The sequence below is a fragment of the Tripterygium wilfordii genome, chromosome 21 (genome assembly GCF_013401445.1).
Source record: "Tripterygium wilfordii isolate XIE 37 chromosome 21, ASM1340144v1, whole genome shotgun sequence".
Taxonomy (NCBI): domain Eukaryota; kingdom Viridiplantae; phylum Streptophyta; class Magnoliopsida; order Celastrales; family Celastraceae; genus Tripterygium; species Tripterygium wilfordii.
In genome coordinates, this window is record NC_052252.1 from 6,921,024 (window position 1) to 6,944,833 (window position 23,810).

The following is a 23,810-nucleotide window of genomic DNA, read 5'->3' on the forward strand; positions in this document are numbered from 1 at the left end:
GTATGATTATGCAAATGAATGGGTCACTTCGTACAGAGAACAACTTGCAGCATACATTAAATGTATCCACTAACCTGCATTGATATGATGTAATAAGTTTTAATTAATTGATAGGGGTGAGAACGTCACTAAGAGGGTGGGAAAACTAATTTTTGGAATGAAAATCAAATGTCAAATCACACGCAATTCAAAAGATTGAATGGGCCACTTCGTACAGAGAACAACTTGTAGTATACATTAAATGTATACGCTAACCTGCATTGATGTGATGTAATAAGTTTGCTTTAATTAATTAATAGGGGTGGGAACATCAATAAGGGGTGGGGAAATTAATTTTTGGAATGAGAATCAAATGTTAAATCACACACAATTCAAAAATATCAAATCATATATAAAATAATAAAAAAAATTAAAACCAATGATCAAGGGGTGGGAATGCTTTTGATGAACATTATTTACATCCTATTTTGTACTAAGTACACTCCACTCTTGTGTGTTTTTAAAGGGTTAATAGAATATATTTAATAAAAAATGGGGTACAAATAATATTCATTATACCTTTTTCCCTAATAATATTCTTCCAAAGTTTTTTTTTTTTTTGAACCAAACACACACACAGAGCAATAAACCTAGCTAACCAAACACCGCCCCTAAGGGCAAAAAGATGTTTGGTTTGCTAGACTTATATACTACACACACTTGAAACAACCGATGTGAGAGTTTTACCCATGCTTTTCAAGTGAAACACTCAAACAATTTTGGACTCAACACACACCGGACTAGAACAGAGTTTTAGTTTTTTTAACCCAAGCACACACACAGAGCAATAAACCTAGCTAACCAAACACCGCCCCTAAGGGCAAAAAGATGTTTGGTTTACTAAATTCTTCCAAAGTTATTAAACTGTATCTTGAAAAAAAAAACCAACCAATTAATATCTATAATTTATTTTTTAAAATATATTGTATTGTTATTTTATTAATATTACAAAAAAATATTTGTTCATTTATAATATAATTGATAAAAATTAAATAAATATTTTTAAAATGATTGAAAAATAAATATTTTAAATTATGGAGGATGATTTAGAGGAGATGATTTGAAATACTCGTAGAATTGTAATTAGGTAAAACCGAAAATGACTTGTATTTTTTAAGTCCAGAGTCTAGACTCTAACCTGAATTGTATTTAATTGACCAAACATGAATTGATTTAAATTCGAATGAGTAAATCAGACAATAACCTAAATCAGGTTAGGTCCAAACAAATAAATCAGATAAGATTTTTATATTCCAAAATGATATATGTTCATAATTTTCTCATCCATAAACTTACATAGGTGGCAAGTCAGATATGCATGTCACATAGATTAAAAAAACCAAACAAACTTTCTTAAAGAAGTCACGTAGGTATGCCACATGTTTATGTAAGTTTATGGATACGTAGTGCTTTTGTTCTATATTTGGATCCAGACCCAATTTTAAATCAAGCAATTTTTTTTTTTGTTTAGACCTAGACATATAATTTATATCAAATTTTGTTTTAATTCTGATGGAATAAATTTGATCATCTTAATCGGATATAGTTTTATCACCCCTAATGTTATGTTATCCTCTTTTGAAGAGAAACCATTCAATTTACTTATATAAAGTGAAAGAGGTATTATCGTGAATAGAAGAAAGTAGAAGGGCAGCCATCATGGGTGCGTAGAGCGAAAGCTATCGGAGAGCAGAGCAGAGCAAAAAGTGGCAGACATAAACCAAAAATCCAAAAACAAAAGCGGAGGAGACGAGAACCTTGAAAATTCAACCTATGCTCTCAAATTTGGATAAGGCGTCACGGACTATTCTTTTATTTTAATAATAATTTTGTTTAGGGGTTCTATTGGGAAGATCCACGATGCCTCCCTTGTCCACGTGTCCCTCGTCCTTCGTTTTCAAGAAGAGAATAGAAGCAGAGTACAAATAACAGAGTCCACCCCCCACAAAACCCCCCGAAACTCCGCCACTTTGTAGAGAGAGAAGGAAGTGAAGGTTTTTGTTAGTTGGTGGTAAGGGTTTTTTTCGCTCCTGTTTGGGGACTGGGAAAGTGTTGGATTGTTGGAGGGGTTGTTAAATTTGGTAAATGTACGTAGGTTCTATGCGAAAGTCGTTCAAGGATTCCTTGAAAGTGCTCGAAGCTGATATTCAACATGCTAATACACTGTAAGTATCAATTCATGTCTGTGCTTGGCTTTATCTCCTTTTTTTGGTTCCGGGTTTTGATTTTTTTTCTTGGGGTTTTTGTTTGACTTTTGTTCGGAAATGACGATTCTTTTTTGTGCATACGGGTTTGATGATGGAAATGGAAAACAAAATTTCCTTGCAGCCTCAAATTTAGGTTTTTGTCTTTGCTCTCACTGTCTTAGATGGTTAAAATCAAATGATTATTGCTTTCAATTTTTTTTTATGCTTTTCACTATGTGTCTGGGCATAGTTGTTTCTCTTTTTCTGTTGAAAGCAATTTACCACATCTCTCTATCAGACACACACACACAATGGCTGCTTGAGTATTACATTTGATTCCTTCTAATATCTTCTTCCTAGATTTCTTTTAAGTTACTTCTGGCCAATTTTTGACTTTCACTTTACACTCGTCTCCCCCTTCATAAGAGTAATCTTAAGCTTTTTTTAGCTCAAAATTGCTTTCTTTAGCGGATATTGTGGTCTAAGTTCCTTTCTTCCATGGTTCGCGTTCGCCTATTGCTTTTGTTGAAAATATCTTTGCTGGATTACATTTGACTTTATTAAGATTGAAGCTCCACTAAAGGGAGAGAATTGCCCCTTTTTTATTGGGGTAGTGTGACATTTCCTAATTTTGATACAATATGTTTACTTGCCTTCACGTGGACGTGGGTTCCACTTGATTCCGTCCCCCTCACATTGTTGTGATGCTGACTTAGGGACTCTGGGGCCAGACATGTTGAGTGTCTTTGCTTCTGCTATGTCTTGGTGCCTCGTCATGTCCTATAATTTTACTTATTTTGGATAATTACATCAAGCGGTGATGTTGTTTTGCAGTCTTCATAACTCCGATTCAGTAACTTAAATAAATAATCACATCGTTCTAGAAATGGCGTGAAGTCTCTAATAATATATGGAAAAGATCAATTTTCTGGTTATCAAGTGTTCTACATTCCCCATTTTTTGCCATGGAAAGTTGCTTGTAATTGTGGCTTTGTTTGTATGCTAGACATATTGGTCCTTTTAATTACTTTGATAGCAAGTGATTTAAATTGCCAAAAATAGCTGGGTGTTGGCATCTACTTTGTGCAAACATGAGGGAGTGGGAAATTAGTTATAACAGTGAGGTTCCATGATTAATTGTGTCATTACATGTTCATGTGTGTTTGGATTCATATTGTAATTGTGATCTGCAGGGCATCAGATTTTCCGAGGGATTATGATGGTGCATGCCTACAGATGAGAATGTCATACAGTCCAGCCGCACATCTGCTCCTTTTTCTTGTGCAATGGACTGATTGCAATCTTGCAGGGGCCCTCGGACTGTTAAGAATCCTTATTTATAAGGTTGACTTTTTCATTTTGATTAAAAATATTTCAACTAATCATTAATATTGCTTACCTTGGTGATTTTGCCTCCTGATGCAGGTTTATGTGGACGGCACGACTACCATGTCCACGCATGAAAGGAAAGCGAGCATCAGGGAGTTCTATGGTGAGTTTCTGCCTACCTAGTGTTTTGACTGATTGTTATTAGAATATTTAGTGCTACATATGCCATAGAACTCTGCCTACCTAGTGTTTTGACTGATTGTTATTAGAATATTTAGTGCTATATATATATATATATATATATATATATAGAGGAATTCTCCTATAAGTACTCAAAGTAAGGACTTAAAATAAGTACAATTTTTTGACCATTGATTTAAGTGAAATGACTAGTGGGACCCACTGTTTTGAATCCCTCATGTTTTAAATCAATGGTCAAAAAGCTGTACTTATTTTAAGTCCTTACTTTAAGTACTTATAGGAGAATTCCTCATATATATATATGTATAAATTTATGTCTCATTTAGCTGGTAGTGGTTGTTATGTTGATCTCCTTTGCTTTCTTTGTTGTGGCCAGCGATAATTTATCCCTCATTACTGCAACTTCAAAGAGGTGATATCGACACTGAAGATAGAAGGCAGAAGGCGGTCTGCATGGAGAGGTATCGAAGAAGAGATGATGAGGATCGTATACAGTATACTGATGTAGAAATTGAAAAAGAAGACGAATGTGGGATATGCATGGAGATGAATAGTAAGATTGTATTACCCAACTGCAACCATACCTTGTGCTTGAAATGTTACCGTGAATGGTAATTCCATCTCTCTCTCTCTCTCTCTTATGTGTACTCACACACACGGGTAATACCCCGAATTCTTGATATTATGTAGACTTGTTGCAACCAGACCCGAGAAGATGTTGAGCTAAAATTTGACAATTATTCTTTTGCATATTATTTGTACTTAAAAATGCTATTTTTAATACTTAACATGCTGCAGTTGCACATCCTTTGGAAATATTAGGTTTGCCTTTTTGTGCATGTTAAAATATATATGTGATGGATGGTAGAAGAAAGAGAGGTGGTTCTGTTGGAAAAGTAGTTACAATGTGGTGTGTTTATCGACACTATTTATACCAGTTTGCATCCTTTGAGTCCAGAACTTGAAGATATGGAATATGTGGGTTGCAGCTGTTGAGTTCTAAAAAATTCCCATATAGTTTTCTCACAGTTGTTTTCAACTATGATTGAGGGACTTGAGACTCCAATTTAATCATGCTGGTTATGGTTATATTTTCAGATTGTTGCACTTGTTAACTCCATCATGTGTATTTGTTTGTTGGAGGGAGGGGAGGGGGGTTTGTTTGTTCAAGGAAATAGTTAATTTCTTCCTTGCTTTGGTCTATAGTGAGTTGGACGTGGAGAGCTTCTCAGCATTAGCAACAGGCAACTAAATATTTCATATCCATATCTTTCTTAACTGGCATAAGCTGCACTGCTGCAGATTGGGTGAATACTAGTTTTGACTAAATGAAGATGTTCCATGTTTTTTATGCAATGTGTGCTACTATTAGTCTCATTTTATTTTATTTTTGTTTTTGATTAGTATCTTTATGTGTTAATTGATATCGATATTTGCAGGAGATCAAGATCCCAGTCATGCCCCTTTTGCCGTGACAGTCTTAAAAGGGTGAATTCTGGCGATCTATGGGTATTTACTGATAGCAGGGACATAATCGACATGGCAACAGTGACAAGAGAGAACCTTAGGAGGCTATTCATGTATATAGACAAGTTGCCTTTGATTGTACCAGAAAACCTTTTTGACGCATACGAGTCTCACCTAAAGTAAGTTACTAAAACAGTCTCAAGTTGCCTCTTCTGCACTCCTTGCAGGAGTAATTCCACTATGATTCGGCATAATTGCTGGGATTGTTCCGGCAAATTTAGATCATCTAGAAGCCGCCGGCCTCCGCCATGAAGGCTCAGGCCAGTGGGTGAAGTTGAGATGGTTTATTTATAGTCATCTTATAAATTGTATGTAGCAAATGTGTATATGCTTTTGTATAGCCTTGATTGAAGAACTTATGATGATGATTCTCTTCTTGAGTTGCTATCGTTCTTGGAATTCAACTTCTTTCAGGATAAGGTCGCAGTGATATGAAAATTCCAAGAAAACATGGTATAACCATTGATTAAGGAGTGAATGAAAGCCCTGAAATGGCTTTGTTGCTTTGTTTTATGTGTAGTTACCAAATGAAGGTGGGAGTAACTTGAAGGAAAAATCAGGTTTGTTGTTGAAAAACTAGTAGAAGTGTCATTGGTAGCATCAGTGTGGAACTTCGAAATTCATGTCACTTCATGAGGCATTGCTGATGAAATGATTGGGCTGAGCCCATGTTTGGGCCTTGGGCTAATGATCTTTAAGGCCTGCGTTTAATAATAATTGCTGAATTAGAGTTGGGCTCATCAAACTAGTACTCTAGCAGGCCGAGCTGGGCCCAGTTCTCCGTGGTTGGGCCTATGATCCTTGGGCCCTTGTTATAGAATTGGCTGTTTCGGACCGAAATGTGAGTAGTCGAGCAGTGCGCTACAATCACCGCATTGCGGTGAGAGCGAAATTGAAGCAACAAGAAGTTGTTTTCAATCTCAGTGCAACATGATAGACTGAATTTTGGGCATTTCTAATTTTACCCTTAATCACTTTTTATCATTCAACTTATATTTTTATAAAAATAAATTAATCAAAATTTAATTGATATTAACGAAAAATTTTCATTTTTACCTTTACCTCGCTATAATATTCTTATTGGTGAACCAAATATTTTTTTATCACTTCAACTCATCCCATGCAAACAATTTCGAAACTCACCTCATCACAAGTGATCAAAACACAACACACTCCCCAAACGGACAATTAGAGTGCGTTTGGATTTGGGGAGAATGGAAATGGAGTTTCCTTTCGATTTATTTGTTTGGATACTTTATAAAAAATTAAGGGGAGAAATTTGAGGGAATTTGTGAGGAAGATTTCATTAAATTTTTACCAAAATTCTTTCCTCCTAAAATGGAGTCATTTGGAGGGGATGGATGACTAATTAAGTTATTTATAAGTTAAAAATCTATTTTACCCTTATACATACTAATACTTAAAACATTAAAAGTAAGGATGAATAAGTAAATTAAATCATTTTTCTTTCATTTATTTATTTTTTTATCTATCAAACATGATAGAGAGAAATGTATTATCTCTTTCATTCTCTTTCCTTCCCCCAAATCCGTCAATCCAAACACACTCTTAGAGTTAGGTTCGTCAAACGAGCAGGCCGAGCTGGGCCCGATTCTCCTTACATGGGCCTAAGATCCTTGGGCCCCTTCTTATCTTCTTGACATGCAACCCTATACCCTAATCCACAAATAAATATAGGAACAAAACGTAAGTCCAGGCTGTAAAGTCGAAACCTCGGCATTCAAAACCAAAAAAAAGAGAGTTATCCAAGTCATAGCCTCTCTCTCCCTCCCTCTTTAATAATTCACAAATATCAAACATCCTGTTGCAGAAGAAGCAAAAATACCGGGAGAGAAAAGGAGGCGAAGAAATAGAGATGGGGAGAGGGGAAGAGAGAGATGAGGAGGAGGAAGGTGTAATGGCAACCGACTTCTTCTGGTCCTACACAGACGAGCCTCACGCTTCCAGGAGGCGCCAAATCCTCTCTCAGTACCCTCAAATCAGAGACCTCTTTGGCCCTGACCCTTGGGCATTCCTCAAGGTCTTCTCTCACCTTTTCTTCTTGTTTGTGCCCGGTGTTCTCTTTCTTGATTGTTTTTTGTTTATCTGTATTTTAGATCTGAAACAATGTGAATGCATTGGCAGGGTGGATTTGGGGCCGTTTATTCAAGTTGAATAAGCTGCATTGGCCTATTTTATGTCTTCTTGTATGAAAATGGCCTTGTGGGTTCTGTTTCTGCAATAAAATTATAGGCAATGCATTGTTTATAGAAATAAAAAGGGATTTAGTTGCTTCATGGCTTGTGCCAATGCAATTGCTTTATTTTCATATGGGCTAAGATTATTGTTGTTCGGCAAGTTTCTTTTCATTGTTTGTTCAATTTGTGGCTCACTTTGATGATCCAATCATCAAGGGGTGATGCATTTTGAAGATGCAGATCTATTTTTGTTTTAAGATTCTGGTCTTACCTGAGCAATGCTCCTTTTTTAAAAAAATGTAAAGACCTGAATCAATAATTGGACTTAATCAATGACTTGAATGGAGTTCGTAACTGTATGTAAAAGATGTAGGTTTGGGATTTTTTTTTCTTCATATTTTCATGTGGAATGTTAATCTTTGTTCTGGAACTCAGTAGTGAATATCAGAGAAGCTGTCTCTGAGGAGCATTCCCGACTGTCATTGTCAGATATTCATATTGATGTCTATCATATGCTGTCGAGTGTTGACTACAATCAAGGCTTGGGTTAATATTTGGTGTATGGAAACATTACTAGAGAAAAGAGATAGCCTTATTTAAAGTGCTAACGTCTTTGATGACCTTTTTTGGCTCGTGGACAACTTTATTGGCAATTTGATCTTTGCATTGATTGGAGTTCCATTTAAAAATTTCTAGGGTATAACTGTACCTGTGAAATTTCAACAAAAATTAAAGGAAAAAACAAAAGGTGAAATCATCTGTAAATAGTTTACAAGAAGGTGTTTGCTGTCTAGCATATTTAGCAAGTTATCCAGAGCTTGGCTTCACCTTGTGTTTATCAATTGGCCTGCAATGGTTACCTTGTTTTACAATTTGTTGGAGTGGAGATAGTTTTTTTCTAGTTTTGTTTATTTTAGTTTCATTTCCTGACATCACAATTTGTGGAATTGCAGATTGCCGTGGCTGTTTTACTACAGCTTTGGGTTGCTACGTTGCTTTGCAATGCAGGCTGGTTGAAGATATTGGTGATCGCCTATTGCTTTGGATCTTTTCTGAACCATAATCTTTTCTTAGCAATACATGAGCTCAGCCACAATTTAGCCTTCTCAACTCCAGTCTATAACCGTTGGCTAGGGATGTTTGCTAACCTACCCATTGGTGTGCCTATGTCTGTTACTTTTCAAAAGTATCACCTTGAGCACCATCGCTTCCAAGGAGTAGATGGCATAGATATGGACGTCCCAAGCCACACAGAAGCCCATCTTGTGACGAATGCCGTCGCAAAATCTATATGGGTTATCCTCCAACTCTTTTTCTATGCCTTCCGACCTCTTTTTCTCAAACCAAAGCCACCTGGTTATTGGGAGTTCATCAATTTCTCAATTCAGATCGCTCTCGATGTCACCGTGGTTTATTTTTGGGGGTGGAAATCTTTTGCTTATTTGATCCTCTCCACTTTTGTTGGGGGTGGGATGCACCCAATGGCTGGTCACTTCATTTCAGAGCACTACGTATTTAAGCCGGACCAAGAAACATATTCATACTATGGTCCCCTCAATCTTCTAACATGGAGTGTAGGGTACCACAATGAGCATCATGATTTCCCAAGAATCCCTGGGAGCAAACTTTACAAGGTGAAGGAGATTGCACCAGAATACTACGATGGTTTAGCGTCGTACAAATCTTGGAGCCAGGTCATATACATGTATATTATGGACCGGACAGTTGGACCCTTTAGCCGAATGAAGAGGAAGGTATCAAATACTGCAAAGAAATCTGAATAGGTGTTTGAAGCTGAGTTGTTTTTTTTTCTCCCTCCATTTATTTGTTCCTTCTTTTCCTGGTCATGGTGGGTTGCTCTTTTCCTTTTCCTTTTCATATTTTTATACTATTTGTATTATCTTCAAAGAACCATTTTAGCTGTAATTTAGACTGGAAAAGCGAGCTAAACTTTTCATGAAGTATCTACTCAGAATTTTCACTTATAAATGGGCTTGAGTTCATGGGATTCATAGATGCAAGGCAAATTACAAAGTTAAACAGTTGTTTCGACCTCATAGACAAATTATGGAATTTCTAGTTGCTTCAATCCAATTCTTGTGCAGTTTCCATCATCATCATGATAGCCTCTTGCAATCTTCATTGGAAGCTTGATGCAATTTGTTTGTCTGAAAAGGTTGATGCGCGATACAAGGGGAAAAACCGACTCTGTATGTAATAAGCTCTCTGTTCAACAATGTGAATACAGAGAGAAAAATCATGAAAGTTGAGAGTCGATCCTCACATTCCAGGCACCATTTTTGGAAGCAAGATACGGATCACTGACAACGTATGGAGGTGGTTCTAGGAAAGGAAGGCGGGGAAGAGTGTACTCATCATCGCTATCATACTTTGATCTCTGGTTTGATCCTAGAGCTCTCAGAGTCATTGCCAATAAGATTGAAACTCCCTGCAGATGGAGACAACAACTCGAAAAGTAAATGTGTATTTTAAAGCTTTTTGTGAATGTAATAGAACTATGATAAGACTTTCTAACCAGTCCATCAAAGCCTTTTAGAAGGAAAAAGAAGAAGAAAGCCTTAGAAGCACCTGTGACAGGAGAATCACCAAGACTATCCATTTGAAGATACCAAAATTTGACTTGACAAATTCTTTGAAATCGCGGAAATTGCCAGTGGGATCGTCTGGCAAATCCTGTTAGTGCAAGAAAGTGAGTACTAAACTTGTTTGACATATAAGAGAACATTGGTGAACAGAACAGGCTATAAATACATATATGAGTAAAAGAGAACAGCCCAGCTTGATTACAGAGGTAAAAATACCTTCTCCCAATCCGAGTTCAGAAGTAAATCAGCTGCCATTGCAGTTTCCACCAGGAGAAGGCAGATGATCATCACCTTATACTGTTTTCAATTTAAGGTCAATAATCAAGATGTACAATGGCTAAGGGTAAAGCTATAAGAGCAAGAGTAGGATAATGAAAGGATACACAGGAGAGGCAGAAGCCATGAGCACTATCTGCAGCTATATGACCAACACATGTTATGAAGCACAAGGTAACACCAGTTACCAGAAAAGTGTTTATAAACCTGCAATTGTTATAAAGTAATACTAGTTATTCAGTTCCAGAGATATAAAAACTTACTGCAGAAATTATTAATTTTTCCTGTAGAAGTGATGCAAGAGCTTACCATGGATCAATAACAGTAGAATCTTCCATGTCTCTTTGAAAAACTCCAATCATCCAGAATCCATATATAATCATTGCTATGCCCACCACTCCCATTATTGCATTCACAACTTTCAATAATGTTGTCATGCAGGTCCTTGCAGTTCTTGCCATTATACTGATCCCAAGTTTTTTTAACTCCCTTGAAGAAACTAGAGAGTTATAACCAAGAAGAGTCAGCAAAGGCTATTGAAGATACTTCTCCTAAATTTTGAAGAAAATGTGTCTTACTAAGATACGACTAGGAAATGAAATGGAAACATAATATTGAATTTTTTTTGTTTAAATAGTAAGAACTCGGGAGGTGATGAGTTCGATTATCCTGTTTGTCGGGTAGGAAACTTCTTTGAGCGAAGGCATGACGGTCCGAGTTTAGACCTATATCGGATGTCCAAATAACAAGTTTGTATGGTGTAAAAAAAAAGAGAGAATGTTGTGTGTTGTATAGTACGAATTGGTGAATGATTGAGACTTGGGAAATTTCTTAGAAATTGTATATTTGTCTTCTCAACCAAATGAGACCTCATTTTCTTTTTGTCGTGAAGTGAAATGCAGAAAATACAAACGATGGCAAGGTTCGCAGTTATGGGTATCAAAGAACAAGAAGTTACATCTTCAGTTCTGAACGTCCTCTCCGAGCCACAACAATTTGTTCCTTCTATGTGTCGTTTTCTCAATTGAATCCATCTTCTACAGGGATATGCCAATCTTTTCAACTCATAAACTTGTGTAAATTATCTCTGAAGACTAATTAAATATCCCAGCAAAACTTTTTTAGGGGAAAAAACTAAGACAAAATATATCAAGCATCATAGTTAAGAAAAAAAGTACCCCAGGGACTGGGTTGATTTTCTCGACATATCTGCTTACTTTATGCAAAAGTATCAATAGAACCAAATTGCATTTTCATATGAATAAACTTTTTTTTCACTACTTGAAAGTTGAAACTCCTGTTATAAAAAATTCTCCACGGAATAATGAATTTAACTTTAACGGTTACAGATTTTAAAATAGACTCTTCACGACGAGTTGGTTGGGGATGAATCTTCCTGTCAACACGTTACAAACACCTTACGATTTATCAGATACTTACGATTTATCAGATACTTAGAGAGTATGGCGATCTAAGTTTCTGAAATTTACATGAGCCAAAACCTATGTTCCTCGTTAAAATAAAAAAAGAAAAAAGAAAAAAACCTCTTCATGATTATAAGGCATTGCGACCAAAATTTTCAATAGATTTATACTTTCTGTTACAACTTCATCGGGAGATCCAAACCCAATACCACTCTGGCCCAAACAACTGTTATAACTTAGAAGTCGACAGCCCAACATATCTTCACCAGACCTCTCATTATCATGCCTGATCGTGTGAATTCTGTATAGTTCATTTTTAAATAAATTTGGTCTCATTTTTGTCCACGAAGAAACTCTCGCATATTCAGGTGTATTTCTGTATTGACGACAAGACGCATCTTCTTCGAATCTTCCCATAGCAAGCCACCTAATTCTCGGGCATAGTCACAAGCACCCTCAAAAATATCCTGCAAGATAGAGGAGGAGAAAAAAGAATGAGAATGAGAAATCTCATCATCATCATCGAAGTCTGCATTCCAAACAATGGGGTCGTTTAACAAAAATGAACTTGGCAGTGGAGAGTTTGAGATTACCCTGGAGGGGAATTCATCATAAAAATGTGCAGGGGTCATCTCAATCCTATTCATATCTGATTCCCACAGCCTTACCTGTCACCAATTCGTAAATTGTGAGAAGGCAAAAGGAAAACAACATAACAAAAACACCACCTGTGCAGCTGGCAAATATTAAAATATGAATAAGCTTCAATGGACTTCATCGAGATCGATTTTCAGTGCATACAAAATTTATGTGAAACTCAATGATAGGAGCTGCTTAGTCTAATTTATTAAATGCATATTTATACATGAAAAAGAATAATGACCTGATCTGTGACATTTTCAGGCACGGAGGGCATTCTCTCTGCTACACGAGCATGTGCATTCTGCTGAAGAAATGAAATTATCTACAAATAAAAAGGTTCAGGTGTTAAAAGAAGCAAAAGACGGCATCCAGAATCATAGAATAGAAACAAAGAATCAAAGATGATGACATTTCAGATTGCCACTACTTCAGCGGATTTTATTTTATGCTTGATAAGACACTTCAGAGGAGGATTTATAAACTATTCAACCACCCCCTTGGTCCAAAAGAATGCTGAGGTGAAGCAAAACACAATGGAGAACAGAGTGAATTAAAAATTCCCCTCATTTTAATGAAGTGAGCAACACTGGTCAATATGTGTTTTCTTTTCCATAGATTGTAAATAGTGCGAATCTCAAAACAAAAGAAGCCATTTTTGTAAAAAAAAATTGTCTCCGAATAGCGTTCCATGGGAAAATTTTCTTTCATTCTCTTCCAAATGCAAGAGCTTAATAGTAAGTTTTGACCAAGACTTTTCTGAAAAGGGAATCCTCCATGTGACTTTCTGGAACAACTTTATAAATCATATGAAAAAAAAATATTGACTCCTTCAACTCCCAATCCATTGCTTCCCTAATTAATATAACATTCCAATGAAAACCAGAAACCATCGTATTCAAGCTTCCTCCACTAATGCTATCATTTCCCTTGCTAAGTCATAGATGATAGAAAATTGCCAGTTCTTAAATGGACAGTGGAAGCACCAAATTTTAGACTAATTGAATATATATATATATAAAGATCACCTGGTCTGCTGTAATGCCATTTTCAAAAGCATTATACAGACTCTCTTTTGTTATTGCTGAAACTATGAGGTTTGGAAGTTCGTACTCTACCCTGCATACAAGTTACAAATTGTTTCTTCAGGCAAAAAATACAAACAATTATACAGAGTTCCAAAACCAAGCATGTAATCAACATGGTAAAGACAGTCATTTGCAGATTTTGAATAATGATTCTCTAAGTTTCTATTACCAAGCTTTGAGATTGAGTACTCCACATCAAATGTGGCTTGGTTGTTCTTTTATGACCATAACCACACAAAAAACAATGACGAACCATACCCAAGCTAAACTCCAACTATTTCTTCCCGTCAAAATACGCCAGCCATCTGACAAACACTCACTGGTTTCTCGCAATCAACTCATAATTCTCTCAATGTCCTAATCAAGCAATAATTCAGAAAGGGAATTTTGATTCTTCAGCAAAACAAATTTAATTATGAGTTGACTGGCATACCTTGCGAAAAGACGTAAAATTTCGCCATGCAGCTTAGATGATGAGTATGCATACAACCGGAAGTTTGTTTCCACAACAACAAATCCCTGGAAACAATTGGAAAGAGTAGCAAAAAAATACCAATGTCACATTTTTCTTTATCAAAAAGAAAAAGACTTGGGTTATACAAGAAATTTATTGCAATGAGATAAGAAACAGAGGCATCATAAGTCCTGGCCATACATATTTGGGTCAATCAAATCCAAGGTTTGTACACGACAATCAAATGTATGAGATAATGATCAGTCAAACTCAATAATCAATTCATGATAAGAATCATTGCTAACTTATAGATGTATTTATTTACTGTAAGACACAAAAATGTAGTGAAAAATGATTTGATGCCAATAGTAAATATCAAATTGAAGAAATCACAGGTGAACAAATATGGCAAAAGCAACAGACCATTAGAAAATTTTACACCATCTAAAAATGTTTTGATGCCAATAGTAAATAACTAAATATCAAATTGGAGAAATCTCAGGTGAAAAAATATGGCAAAAGCTACAGACCATTAGAAAATTTTAAACCATCTAGATAACCTACTTGTTTCCTTGTTGAAGAATCAGTTAAGCTCACTGAAAGATTTGTGGCTAATTTAGTAGGTATGAACCAACTCTCTTTCCTACCCTGTAAATGTAAAGAAAAATTAGAACTATGGCATAGAAATATTTTATCCTATAATCGGAAAGATAATTAGCAGTTTCTTCAAAAAAAAAGAAGAAGAAGAAAGGGCAACTACATAACCTGCTGAAGTTTGACCAATCCCAAGTCTGCAAGGTCCTTGATAGTGCTCCGCTGTACCTCATTTAAAGTATTTACATTATAAGCCTGAAACCCAAAAGAAAAAGACAATATGGTGCTTAGCTAACTTCTGAAAGCAGTATGAAAATTCAATGCAAAAGAACTTCACTGACCCTTAAAAGATGGTCAAAAGAGAAGTATCACTAATATGCATTCAACATGATTCAGAAAGGCTACCACCACTTGGCTTAGCATTTGAGAGTTACCAATTTGACCCATGAGGTCAATGGTTCAAGAGACGAGATATCTGCATGAGAACAATGTCAAATAATGAGACAAATCCGTACCTGGCCAGTAACATGAAAACTAAGCTCCAGGAGAAAAGAAATCAAATCTGCTGGATCCACACCTCGTTCCTGGTCCATATTGATAAAATAAAATATTTCACAAATATTAAACAATGTATAGATGATGATAGACTTAATAACGGAATGCAGGCAGCAAAAGAGTCTAAAACATCATCAAGACCAATATGTGAAAAACCCAGAGCTTATAAATTAACATAGGAAACTACTACGATATGCTCTTGCGAAGCATTGATTAAAATCAATAGTTATCTCTATTTTACATGCCTTAATCCAAAATTTATCATGATAAAGAGAATCTGAAAAATTACTGGGACCTATTATAATTGTAGCATTAGGTGGCTTTTATGCTGCAGATGAAGGAAGTCTGTAAACCAGAATTGGTTGCTGCTCTGCAGGCAAAACGATATCAAGACCTTTTAATTTTGATTAGAAGTGCAGGAAATTTAGGACAATGAAAAATGTAGAACGCAGATATCCAAAGCGAGGGTGCAGCGATTAAAAGGTCATCCTTTTGAAACAAGCCTTAACACTTAGCTAACTGGGTTGCACAGATGAATCACTTTTCTTCATTCAAATTTACAATCTTTTTTCTACTATTTAAGACCAACTCCTTTTGCACATCACTAACATACAAGCAAAAGGTTTGCTGCCAATAAGAATGAAATCCTATGAAGAACTCACCTCGGAATTTGAAATATACTCTCTCATGATGTACCAAAGTTGTGCATTCGTATCCATCAACTGCAGTTTACGTGGATGAAAACATGCTAGTAAGACACAAAATAAGATTTAAATGGTCAATGAGTCATGCAAAACATACCAAAAACTGAAAACCACTCTCAGTTAATCTAGGGGCTTCTTTATCCCTGCAAAAGTTGCACTATATTGTAAGAACCGATTGTGAGATCAAAGATCCTCAACGTCCAACGCAGAAAAGAAGATGAGGCCATATATGCCCCCAGAATGTTACCTCTGAGTCAATAGACCTCGCTGAAAAACTTTCATCATAGAAGAGCTGAAGTTAGTCAGCTTTTCAGCCTGGGCCGAGCTTATCAGTTGCAATAAGAAACACTGGTTTAACAGAACTGCAAGTCATTAGAAACTAGCCTAAATCATTAAACTAATAACAAACCATGATAAATGAGGACCAGAAAAAAGTTTCCATGAACACATATGCGCAACCAAGAAAACAGCAACAGATAGATGAAGATCACACCTCCCATTGTCCAAGGGCATAGGCCTCAAGATCCTCCAAGCTTGGGAGCCTCACGGTAACATTTGGAGGCATTGGTTCCCTTGGCAAAACTCCACTGTAGTATCCATGCATTGGTTCAGTAATATCATTGACACGATAGTCAATCACATATAGACTTTGTCATAACTAGGCAAGCTCTTGGTAAATCAAAATTTTTGAAATATGAGTAAACAGATCCATAAAGAGGAAAGCAGAGAATATAACATAGATTAAACGTGAAGATACATCAAATCAATTAGGTAGCGATAGTTGCCTGATTATGATGTTGGGTGGATACAGTAATAAAAATCAGAAAACAAACAAAGATATTTGATAGTCTGCCATTTCCTCTCGGATTACTTGTGTCAGAAAATTATATTTCCTCAACAATCAAAGAATAAATACAGATATCTTACCGTTGCGGCTATACAGAAGTAACAGAATACGTAATCGTAAAGAGATAATATACAATAGTATACATAAAGGAAGATAAGAAACATTAAAACCTCAACAACAAACGAAAATACAGTCATTAGTTAACCATACAGTATAGAACACCATAATATTAAACCAAAAACTCACCCGTGTACTAGATGCTTCTGAAGATTAGTCTGAAACTTCGGATTTAGTCTGTAAGTGGTTTCCTTTTTTCTGTAAGAAGAATAAAAATCATCACAAGGAAAAAATAGGTAGTTCGACGTATAACATGGAAAATGCTACTTCTCAAGGGTGGGATAAACAGCTGGTTCAACTTTGCAGAATGAGTCACGTACAAGCAATTTAACTGCAAGATGTGCTCTTACAAAACGTTACAGGTTATGCAGGTTATAATTCGAAGACTTGGTTATGCAAAAACATGCAGCAGGATTTAAAAGAGCACAGGTCAACAGGGCTACTTATCAGGCAAATGAAAAAAAAAATTTATCTAACCACAAAAAGTGAAGAGGCATAAGAATAGAAGAAAAAAACTTCTCTTTTTAAGTGAAAATGAGAATAAAAAGAAAACTAGAAAATGCGAAATATTTAACGCTGGCATGGGAAACTGGTCAAAACAAACCAAACCAACCTTGCAGCATAATAGCATATCCACCAACAATCCAAAAAACAAAGAATAAGAAATAACAGACTGTTATCCAACTCTGGCGAATTAAGCTTCAAATTTAGCTTAGAAACAAATCCCAACCACTCCAAAAGTGCAGAATGCAGGGAAAAAAAAATATTTCTGCAGCGAGGGTTGATAATGCTCAAGGAAATTCTTCTAATCTAGGTCATGGCTCTCATAACACACGTTTCATCCCTATAACTTTGCACAATATCAAGCCATGGGACAGGGCAGAGGATACCTGTCATCAGTTTCTGTAAAAACTCTTAGCTGAATCAATCTATCAATTGCTACTTTGTGCTTGGAGAAACCCTCAGCAAGCACCCACTCCTCCAGCATTTTCCCGGTCACTGGAACTTCAAGGTACAACATCTGCAACACATACTTCTTCGCCAGAGGCGGTAGTGATCTAACCACAAACTTATGGTCGTTAGGAAGGAAAAAAAAACCAACAATAAACATATAGATACAGCATAATTCAATAGAATTATACAAATATAGCAAGGAAGTTAAGCATTACTCATATTGAAATAATCGCCTCTTGACAACTATCAATAACAATAGAAGCATAAACCAAAAGAGAATAAGACAAGGAGTAACGGCTGAATAAGGACCTGAGGATGGCTTCGCAAATGAATTCATTCTCGTATAACTTGGCAAGCTTCATGGCGGGTAGAGACGCCACCATATCCATGAAATTCTTGGCGATGATCTTCACCTGAGGCATTCTGGTGGAATTTCTAGGGTTTTCGCAGGAATTAAACAGCGATTGCACAGTAATCAGAAATCCAACGCGAAACAATATTACAAAAGAAGGAGGAAAACGAAGATGACTACAATCTACGAGCGTCCTCAATGTGATATGCTGGAATTATCAGAAAGGCGATGGAGGACTTCTGTACGAACGCAATGCTAAACTGCGAAGAGAGCGCGAATTTTGTCGCGACAGATGTCAGGGATGAATTTGGTCCTTCAAGTGAGAATGGGCAGTAAAAGAGAGTTTAGAAAAGCTACGAGGTACTTGTGCTTAGAGGTCTCAAACAGGCCGGGCCAGTTGGCCCCGGACGGCCCGGCCCGGCCCGTTTGTGGCCGTGATTGGCCCGGCTCAGCACCTCTATACGGGCTGGGTCGGGGTTTTCAGCACGCCTGAGAGAAAAACGGCTAGTTTGATTTTTTTAAGTCCAAAATGCCCCCAATAGATATATAATCCAACTGCAAAAAACTGAAATGGATGGATAAGATGCACAATATAAACCCAGAAGATTGAAGCGACATTGGATTGAATTGAATCTTCGATGCAGTTTTGCAATCAGTCCATCTCCGTCAACAGGCCTGTGATTTTCTTCTCCAAAATCTGGAAACCGAAATCCATCCTCTGTTTCTCCAGCTCGCCTGAGTCACAATCATCTCCACTCGCTCTCTCTAAATCCCTTCAACTCGAAACCCTAAAAATCTTAGAATGGGGCTCAGTCTGCGACCAACTCTCCTCCTTCACCTCGACCTCCATGGGCCGTTCCACTGCCCAAAGCGCCAATGTTCCTTTTGGCCGAACTCTGGAGGAGAGCCGGAAGCTTTTGAATCAGACTGCTGCGGCTGTCGCTGTGATGGAGGTGATGCAGTGTGAGGCTGAGCCACTGGACCTGTCAGCTGTCGTGGACGTAACAGAAATTGTGGATTCTGCTGTTTCCGGTTATTTGCTCACGGCGAGGGAGCTTTGTGCTGTGAGGCGGACCTTGAGAGCGGCTAGGGCACTGTTTGAGAGGTTGAAGGAGGTAGCTGCTGCTGGTATAGCAAGTTCCCAGAGGTTTGATATGGATTTTCGAAATTGGAGTAACGTTCTCTCTTTCGTTCTTGTCGTTTGAGAATTCTTGATGTTTGCGTGAAGCACTGTGCTTTCATCTATTAAAGGTCTAACAAGCAATTTTAAAAGTGTAGCATAGAGTAGGATTATGCAAAGTGGAAGAAGTTGCTTTAAAATTTGAATCAATAGTTTTAAAGTTGAAATGTGAAAGAAAACATACATTGTTAGATAGTTATGACTGGTAGTGTCCAATGGTGAAGGGTTTAGATAAGTTATAGGTTATATTAGTTGCCAAGCAAAGCAGTATGAAAGTTGGCATATACTAGATGTTTTGTAATGATAGATAATCATAGCTCATTAAGAGCCAATGTGATATAACTCTGTAGATTTCACAAAGCTTGCATGTCCTGATAAATTCTGCTTGTAGCAACTCCTTCAAGTTTGTTGAGGATATCTAAGTAGAAGCTCACTTCTCTTCCTGGATTCTGATAGGTGTAATCCTCTACTTGAAGTACTTCAGAGTTGCAATTATCAGATGGAGCTGGAGCGAAAAATAGGATTTTGCATAGACTGCAATCTTTTTAGAATCCTTGATAGAGCAAGTGAAGATTTGGAGATCATTAGGTCTGAAAGGAAGAGGAATATGGAAAATCTGGACTCTCTGTTGAAGGGAGTTGCAGCTCAGATTTTTCAGGCTGGGGGCATTGACAAACCTCTGATAACCCAGCGGCGTTCTAGGATGTGCGTTGGTGTTAGGGCTTCCCACAAATATTTGGTTCCAGATGGTGTAATTCTAAATGTTAGTAGTTCTGGTGCAACATACTTTATGGAACCCAGGGAGGCAGTGGAATTGAACAACTTGGATGTCAGGCTTTCCGACTCTGAGAGAATTGAGGAAATAACAATCTTGAGTTTGCTTACCTCAGAAGTAGCAGAATCAGAAGAAGAAATGAAGTACATGCTAGATAGGGTTCTAGAAGTTGATCTTGCTTTTGCCAGAGCTGCTTATGCTCATTGGATCAAGGGAGTCTGTCCAACTTTAACTGCTGTTAGCCGTGAGGATTCAAATACTACTGGATCAGATCATTCTTTGTCAGTAGATATTGAAGGCATACAACATCCACTGCTCCTCGGGTTGTCTCTAAGCAATTCATCAGATGCCATGACGTCCAACTATGATGTATCAGCTGAATTTAATGCGGAAAACAGTCTAACAACATCAGGGAATACAACAGAAATTGTATCTGATTTTCCTGTGCCAATTGACTTCAAAGTTCGACGTGGAACAAGTGTGATTGTAATCTCAGGACCAAATACAGGAGGGAAAACTGTGTCCATGAAAACTCTTGGTTTGGCATCTCTAATGTCCAAAGCTGGCATGTATCTGCCTGCGAAGAAGCATCCAAGGCTTCCTTGGTTTGATCTTGTGCTGGCTGATATTGGAGATCCACAGGTAGTAGCTTACCTTGTTTTTGGGAAATAATTTATCAGTTCTACTATTTGCTCCATTTCATTCTGACTTGGGTTTTTCATTGAAGTCTTTGGAACAAAATCTCTCAACTTTTAGTGGGCACATGTTGTGGATTTGTAAGATCTTGGAAGTGGCCTCAAAAGAAACACTTGTCCTCATTGATGAAATAGGCACTGGAACCGATCCTTCGGAAGGTGTTGCTCTTTCTACAAGCATATTGCAGTACCTCAAAGACCATGTTAACTTAGCCATTGTAACTACTCATTTTTCCGATTTAAGCTGCCTGAAAGATAAGGACAAACGATTTGAGAATGCAGCTATGGAATTTTGCCACGAAACCCTACTACCTACCTATCGGATCCTTTGGGGAAGTATTGGTGATTCAAACGCATTAAGTATTGCTAAATCATTTGGTTTTGATACCAAAATAATTGATCGTGCCAAAAATTGGGTGGAGAGGTTGAGTCCAGAAAATCAGCAGGAGCGGAAAGGTCAGTTGTATCAGTCGCTTTTGGAGGAAAGAAAGAAATTGGAAGTTCAAGTTCAGAAAGCTGCATCTCTTCATGAAGAAATAATGGATCTTTATTATGAGGTATGATTCTTGAAGACATCATTTTCTGCAATAATAGCTGCTGTGCATGACCTGATTTCTATTGGTGGCTGTGATAATTATATTTCTGTCACAATTTAGTTCAGATTACATATGGTCATCACATATGCTGCAGCTTCTCTAATTGTCAAATTTGAACGAACCTTATCTAAATAGTATCCATTCAAATTTTGAATATTTGTCCATTTCATTGGTTTGTATGATATCTATATCGATGCCTATAAGGAAAATGGCATGAACTTTTGAAGTTGGCTTTTCATAACTAAAGGGTCTTTTTGGAAATTGTTCCAGACATGGAAGTCAAGACAGAGATCTTCATCAGTTTTCAGCAAATACATGTTGATTATAAAATTATGAGCGCAGAATTTTTGGACATGCTTGAATTGAATTATGGGAATGCCTTGATTATTATTGACCTTTTTCCATCAGCATCACCTTGTTTTCTTTCTAATTATTCATGAAGATTCAAAAGGAGGCCGATGATCTTGATAGCCGTGAGATCGCTTTGACGGCAAAGGAAACTCAACTGGTCCAACAAGAATTGAATACTGCAAAATCACAGTTAGAAATTGTAGTACATGAGTTTGAAGATCAGCTTAGAACCGCCAATGCTGGTCAACTTAATTCACTGATTGGGAAATCAGAGTCTGCCATCGCATCCATAGTTGAAGCTCATTGTCCTCGTGACAATTTCCCTGCCACTGAAACTAATGTAACATATGCTCCACAAGTTGGAGAGCAAGTCTATGTGAAGGGACTGGGAGATAAGTTAGCTACTGTGGTCAAAGCACCTGAGGATGAAGAGACTGTCTTAGTTCAATATGGTAAGATAAAGGTCCGAGTAAAGAAAAGTCATATTAGAGCTATTCCACGTAGCGAAAGCAGTAATGCGACCCGCTCGGCCCTACATTTGAAGAGACGGGTATGTTTAGATATTCTCTTTGATTCTTTGATTGGTTACTTTGTTATATAACTTTCTAGCCATGTTGCCAAGATATATGATCAGGTCTAGCTTTCTATTTAAGATTCAGGGATTTTTTTCCTTTCCTATCGTAGTCAGCAGATTGACTAATATTCTCTAAATAGCAAAGCACACCTCCGCTTGTGCATTCACGTCATTCTGCCTATAAATTTGGGGTATGGCATTCATTCAATGATTTGTTTGGTGTGGGTATACACCCAGACTTAAGGACATCACTATTTTTCAGATTAATCCAATATACTTGCCATCTTAGACAAGCTTAACCATATATTGTACATCAAGTTGTACCACATATGTAATTCAATTCAGTGTTGCATTCCATTTGAGATGGAAGGCTACCATGCATTACACTGAATCCCATTTACAACATAACATTGTTTTTGCTGCTCTCCTTCCCTCGCGTCCTCCTTGATATTGTAATGCCAATTCAAACTGGTTTTCAGATATATTATATGCTTTGTATCTATCATGGCTAATTTTTTAGCTTCTTAGAAAGTGTAAGCGGATTCTATTCCAATTGACCTATTCTATTCACATGGTTGTTTTTCGCCATTACTGCTGCCTCTCTTTTAATTTTATGGGTGCAACGTTTTATGGTCGCATACTCTACGAGTCTACTGTGAGAATTCGTTTACTAGGTAAAATTCTCAAGAGATTGGTAACATGTGCATATGTGTTTAATTTAGGAGGATTTGGTGACCTCGGTGATGCTGCTTTATTTAAGCTACAGAACCATTCTTGTCACAGAGGCTTTCAAGCCCCAGTATTGTGAAACTTTGTTGTGTCCGTATCATATGGCCACTGTTTACTTACATTACTTCTGTTAAGACCATATTGAACCCCGTTATTTATCTGTATTATAGGTACAACTGAGACAAAAATTCCAAAGTACTTCAGAGGCCAAAGGTGGTGGTGATGTTTATGGCCCTCGGGTGCAAACATCAAAGAATACTGTAGATCTAAGGGGTATGAGAGTTGAAGAAGCTGCTCTCCAGCTGAACATAGCTCTCACTTCCAGAGAATCGCATTCAGTTCTCTTCATTATACATGGGGTGGGCACTGGTGCTGTAAAAGGTCATGCACTGGAGATTTTAAAGAGCCATCCGCGTGTTGCTAAGTATGAACCTGAAAGCCCAATGAATTATGGTTGTACAGTTGCATATATCAAATAGTACTAGTTTGTTCAAACATTGAATCATTAGTTTATTGGACAGACATGAAAATGGTATAACATTATTGTTAAGGATGCCTTCCCTACATATATAAGCCGTCGGGTATTGTTGAATTCTTGGTGGTCTGCTAGTACCTTCAGTAAATGGTAATATACCATATAGGGCGCCTCTGACTTTGGCTTAGATGGAAAGTCTCTAATTTTTGTTGGTGTCATGGGCATTGATTGTTTCACTGGGTGCTTGCTTGGTGTGGTCTATCCCTCTCATACAGACTTGGCCAACCAAAATCAAGGTGGAGACCAAACCCACCACAATCACCGCCATCTAGGCAGTTTACAGGT

The 23,810-nt window shown here is 37.2% G+C and overlaps 5 protein-coding genes across 7 annotated transcripts; 3 read left to right on the forward strand and 2 right to left on the reverse strand.

The window, feature by feature from the left end:
• The first annotated feature begins 1,789 nt into the window (after window positions 1-1,789).
• LOC119988341 (E3 ubiquitin-protein ligase AIRP2-like) lies at window positions 1,790-5,669 on the forward strand. 2 transcript variants are annotated; one of them, XM_038833343.1, is made up of 6 exons: window positions 1,790-2,050; window positions 2,135-2,204; window positions 3,419-3,569; window positions 3,651-3,717; window positions 4,132-4,366; window positions 5,195-5,669. In XM_038833343.1, the coding sequence occupies exons 2-6, from the start codon at window positions 2,140-2,142 to the stop codon at window positions 5,403-5,405; spliced, it is 729 nt and encodes a 242-aa protein (XP_038689271.1). In that variant the 5' UTR covers window positions 1,790-2,050; window positions 2,135-2,139; the 3' UTR covers window positions 5,406-5,669. The 2 variants fall into 2 exon arrangements, with proteins under 2 accessions (XP_038689271.1, XP_038689270.1); XM_038833342.1 differs by having other exon boundaries at window positions 1,798-2,204.
• A 1,346-nt stretch (window positions 5,670-7,015) lies between these two features.
• On the forward strand, window positions 7,016-9,441 carry LOC119988126 (sphingolipid delta(4)-desaturase DES1-like). Its single transcript, XM_038833059.1, has 2 exons — window positions 7,016-7,323; window positions 8,434-9,441. The coding sequence occupies exons 1-2, from the start codon at window positions 7,159-7,161 to the stop codon at window positions 9,262-9,264; spliced, it is 996 nt and encodes a 331-aa protein (XP_038688987.1). The 5' UTR covers window positions 7,016-7,158; the 3' UTR covers window positions 9,265-9,441.
• On the reverse strand, window positions 9,283-10,936 carry LOC119988127 (tetraspanin-19-like). The gene is made up of 5 exons (XM_038833060.1): window positions 10,672-10,936; window positions 10,470-10,569; window positions 10,303-10,383; window positions 10,070-10,174; window positions 9,283-9,929 (listed from the first exon to the last, which is right to left on the reverse strand). The coding sequence occupies exons 1-5, from the start codon at window positions 10,821-10,823 to the stop codon at window positions 9,738-9,740; spliced, it is 630 nt and encodes a 209-aa protein (XP_038688988.1). The 5' UTR covers window positions 10,824-10,936; the 3' UTR covers window positions 9,283-9,737.
• A 707-nt stretch (window positions 10,937-11,643) lies between these two features.
• LOC119988151 (general transcription and DNA repair factor IIH subunit TFB2) lies at window positions 11,644-18,414 on the reverse strand. The gene is made up of 15 exons (XM_038833091.1): window positions 18,048-18,414; window positions 17,675-17,842; window positions 16,914-16,982; window positions 16,314-16,407; window positions 16,068-16,168; window positions 15,918-15,963; window positions 15,779-15,838; window positions 15,077-15,145; window positions 14,733-14,816; window positions 14,532-14,615; window positions 13,947-14,032; window positions 13,454-13,544; window positions 12,670-12,750; window positions 12,380-12,454; window positions 11,644-12,253 (listed from the first exon to the last, which is right to left on the reverse strand). The coding sequence occupies exons 1-15, from the start codon at window positions 18,158-18,160 to the stop codon at window positions 12,119-12,121; spliced, it is 1,356 nt and encodes a 451-aa protein (XP_038689019.1). The 5' UTR covers window positions 18,161-18,414; the 3' UTR covers window positions 11,644-12,118.
• Window positions 18,415-18,659: 245 nt separating this feature from the next.
• On the forward strand, window positions 18,660-23,582 carry LOC119989926 (endonuclease MutS2). Of its 2 annotated transcripts, none has more exons than XM_038835698.1 (5): window positions 18,660-19,237; window positions 19,727-20,687; window positions 20,773-21,297; window positions 21,779-22,237; window positions 23,161-23,582. In XM_038835698.1, exons 1-5 carry the CDS (start codon window positions 18,729-18,731, stop codon window positions 23,467-23,469), a joined length of 2,763 nt encoding a protein of 920 aa, XP_038691626.1. In that variant the 5' UTR covers window positions 18,660-18,728; the 3' UTR covers window positions 23,470-23,582. The 2 variants fall into 2 exon arrangements, with proteins under 2 accessions (XP_038691626.1, XP_038691627.1); XM_038835699.1 differs by having other exon boundaries at window positions 19,135-19,263.
• The last annotated feature ends 228 nt before the right edge of the window (window positions 23,583-23,810 follow it).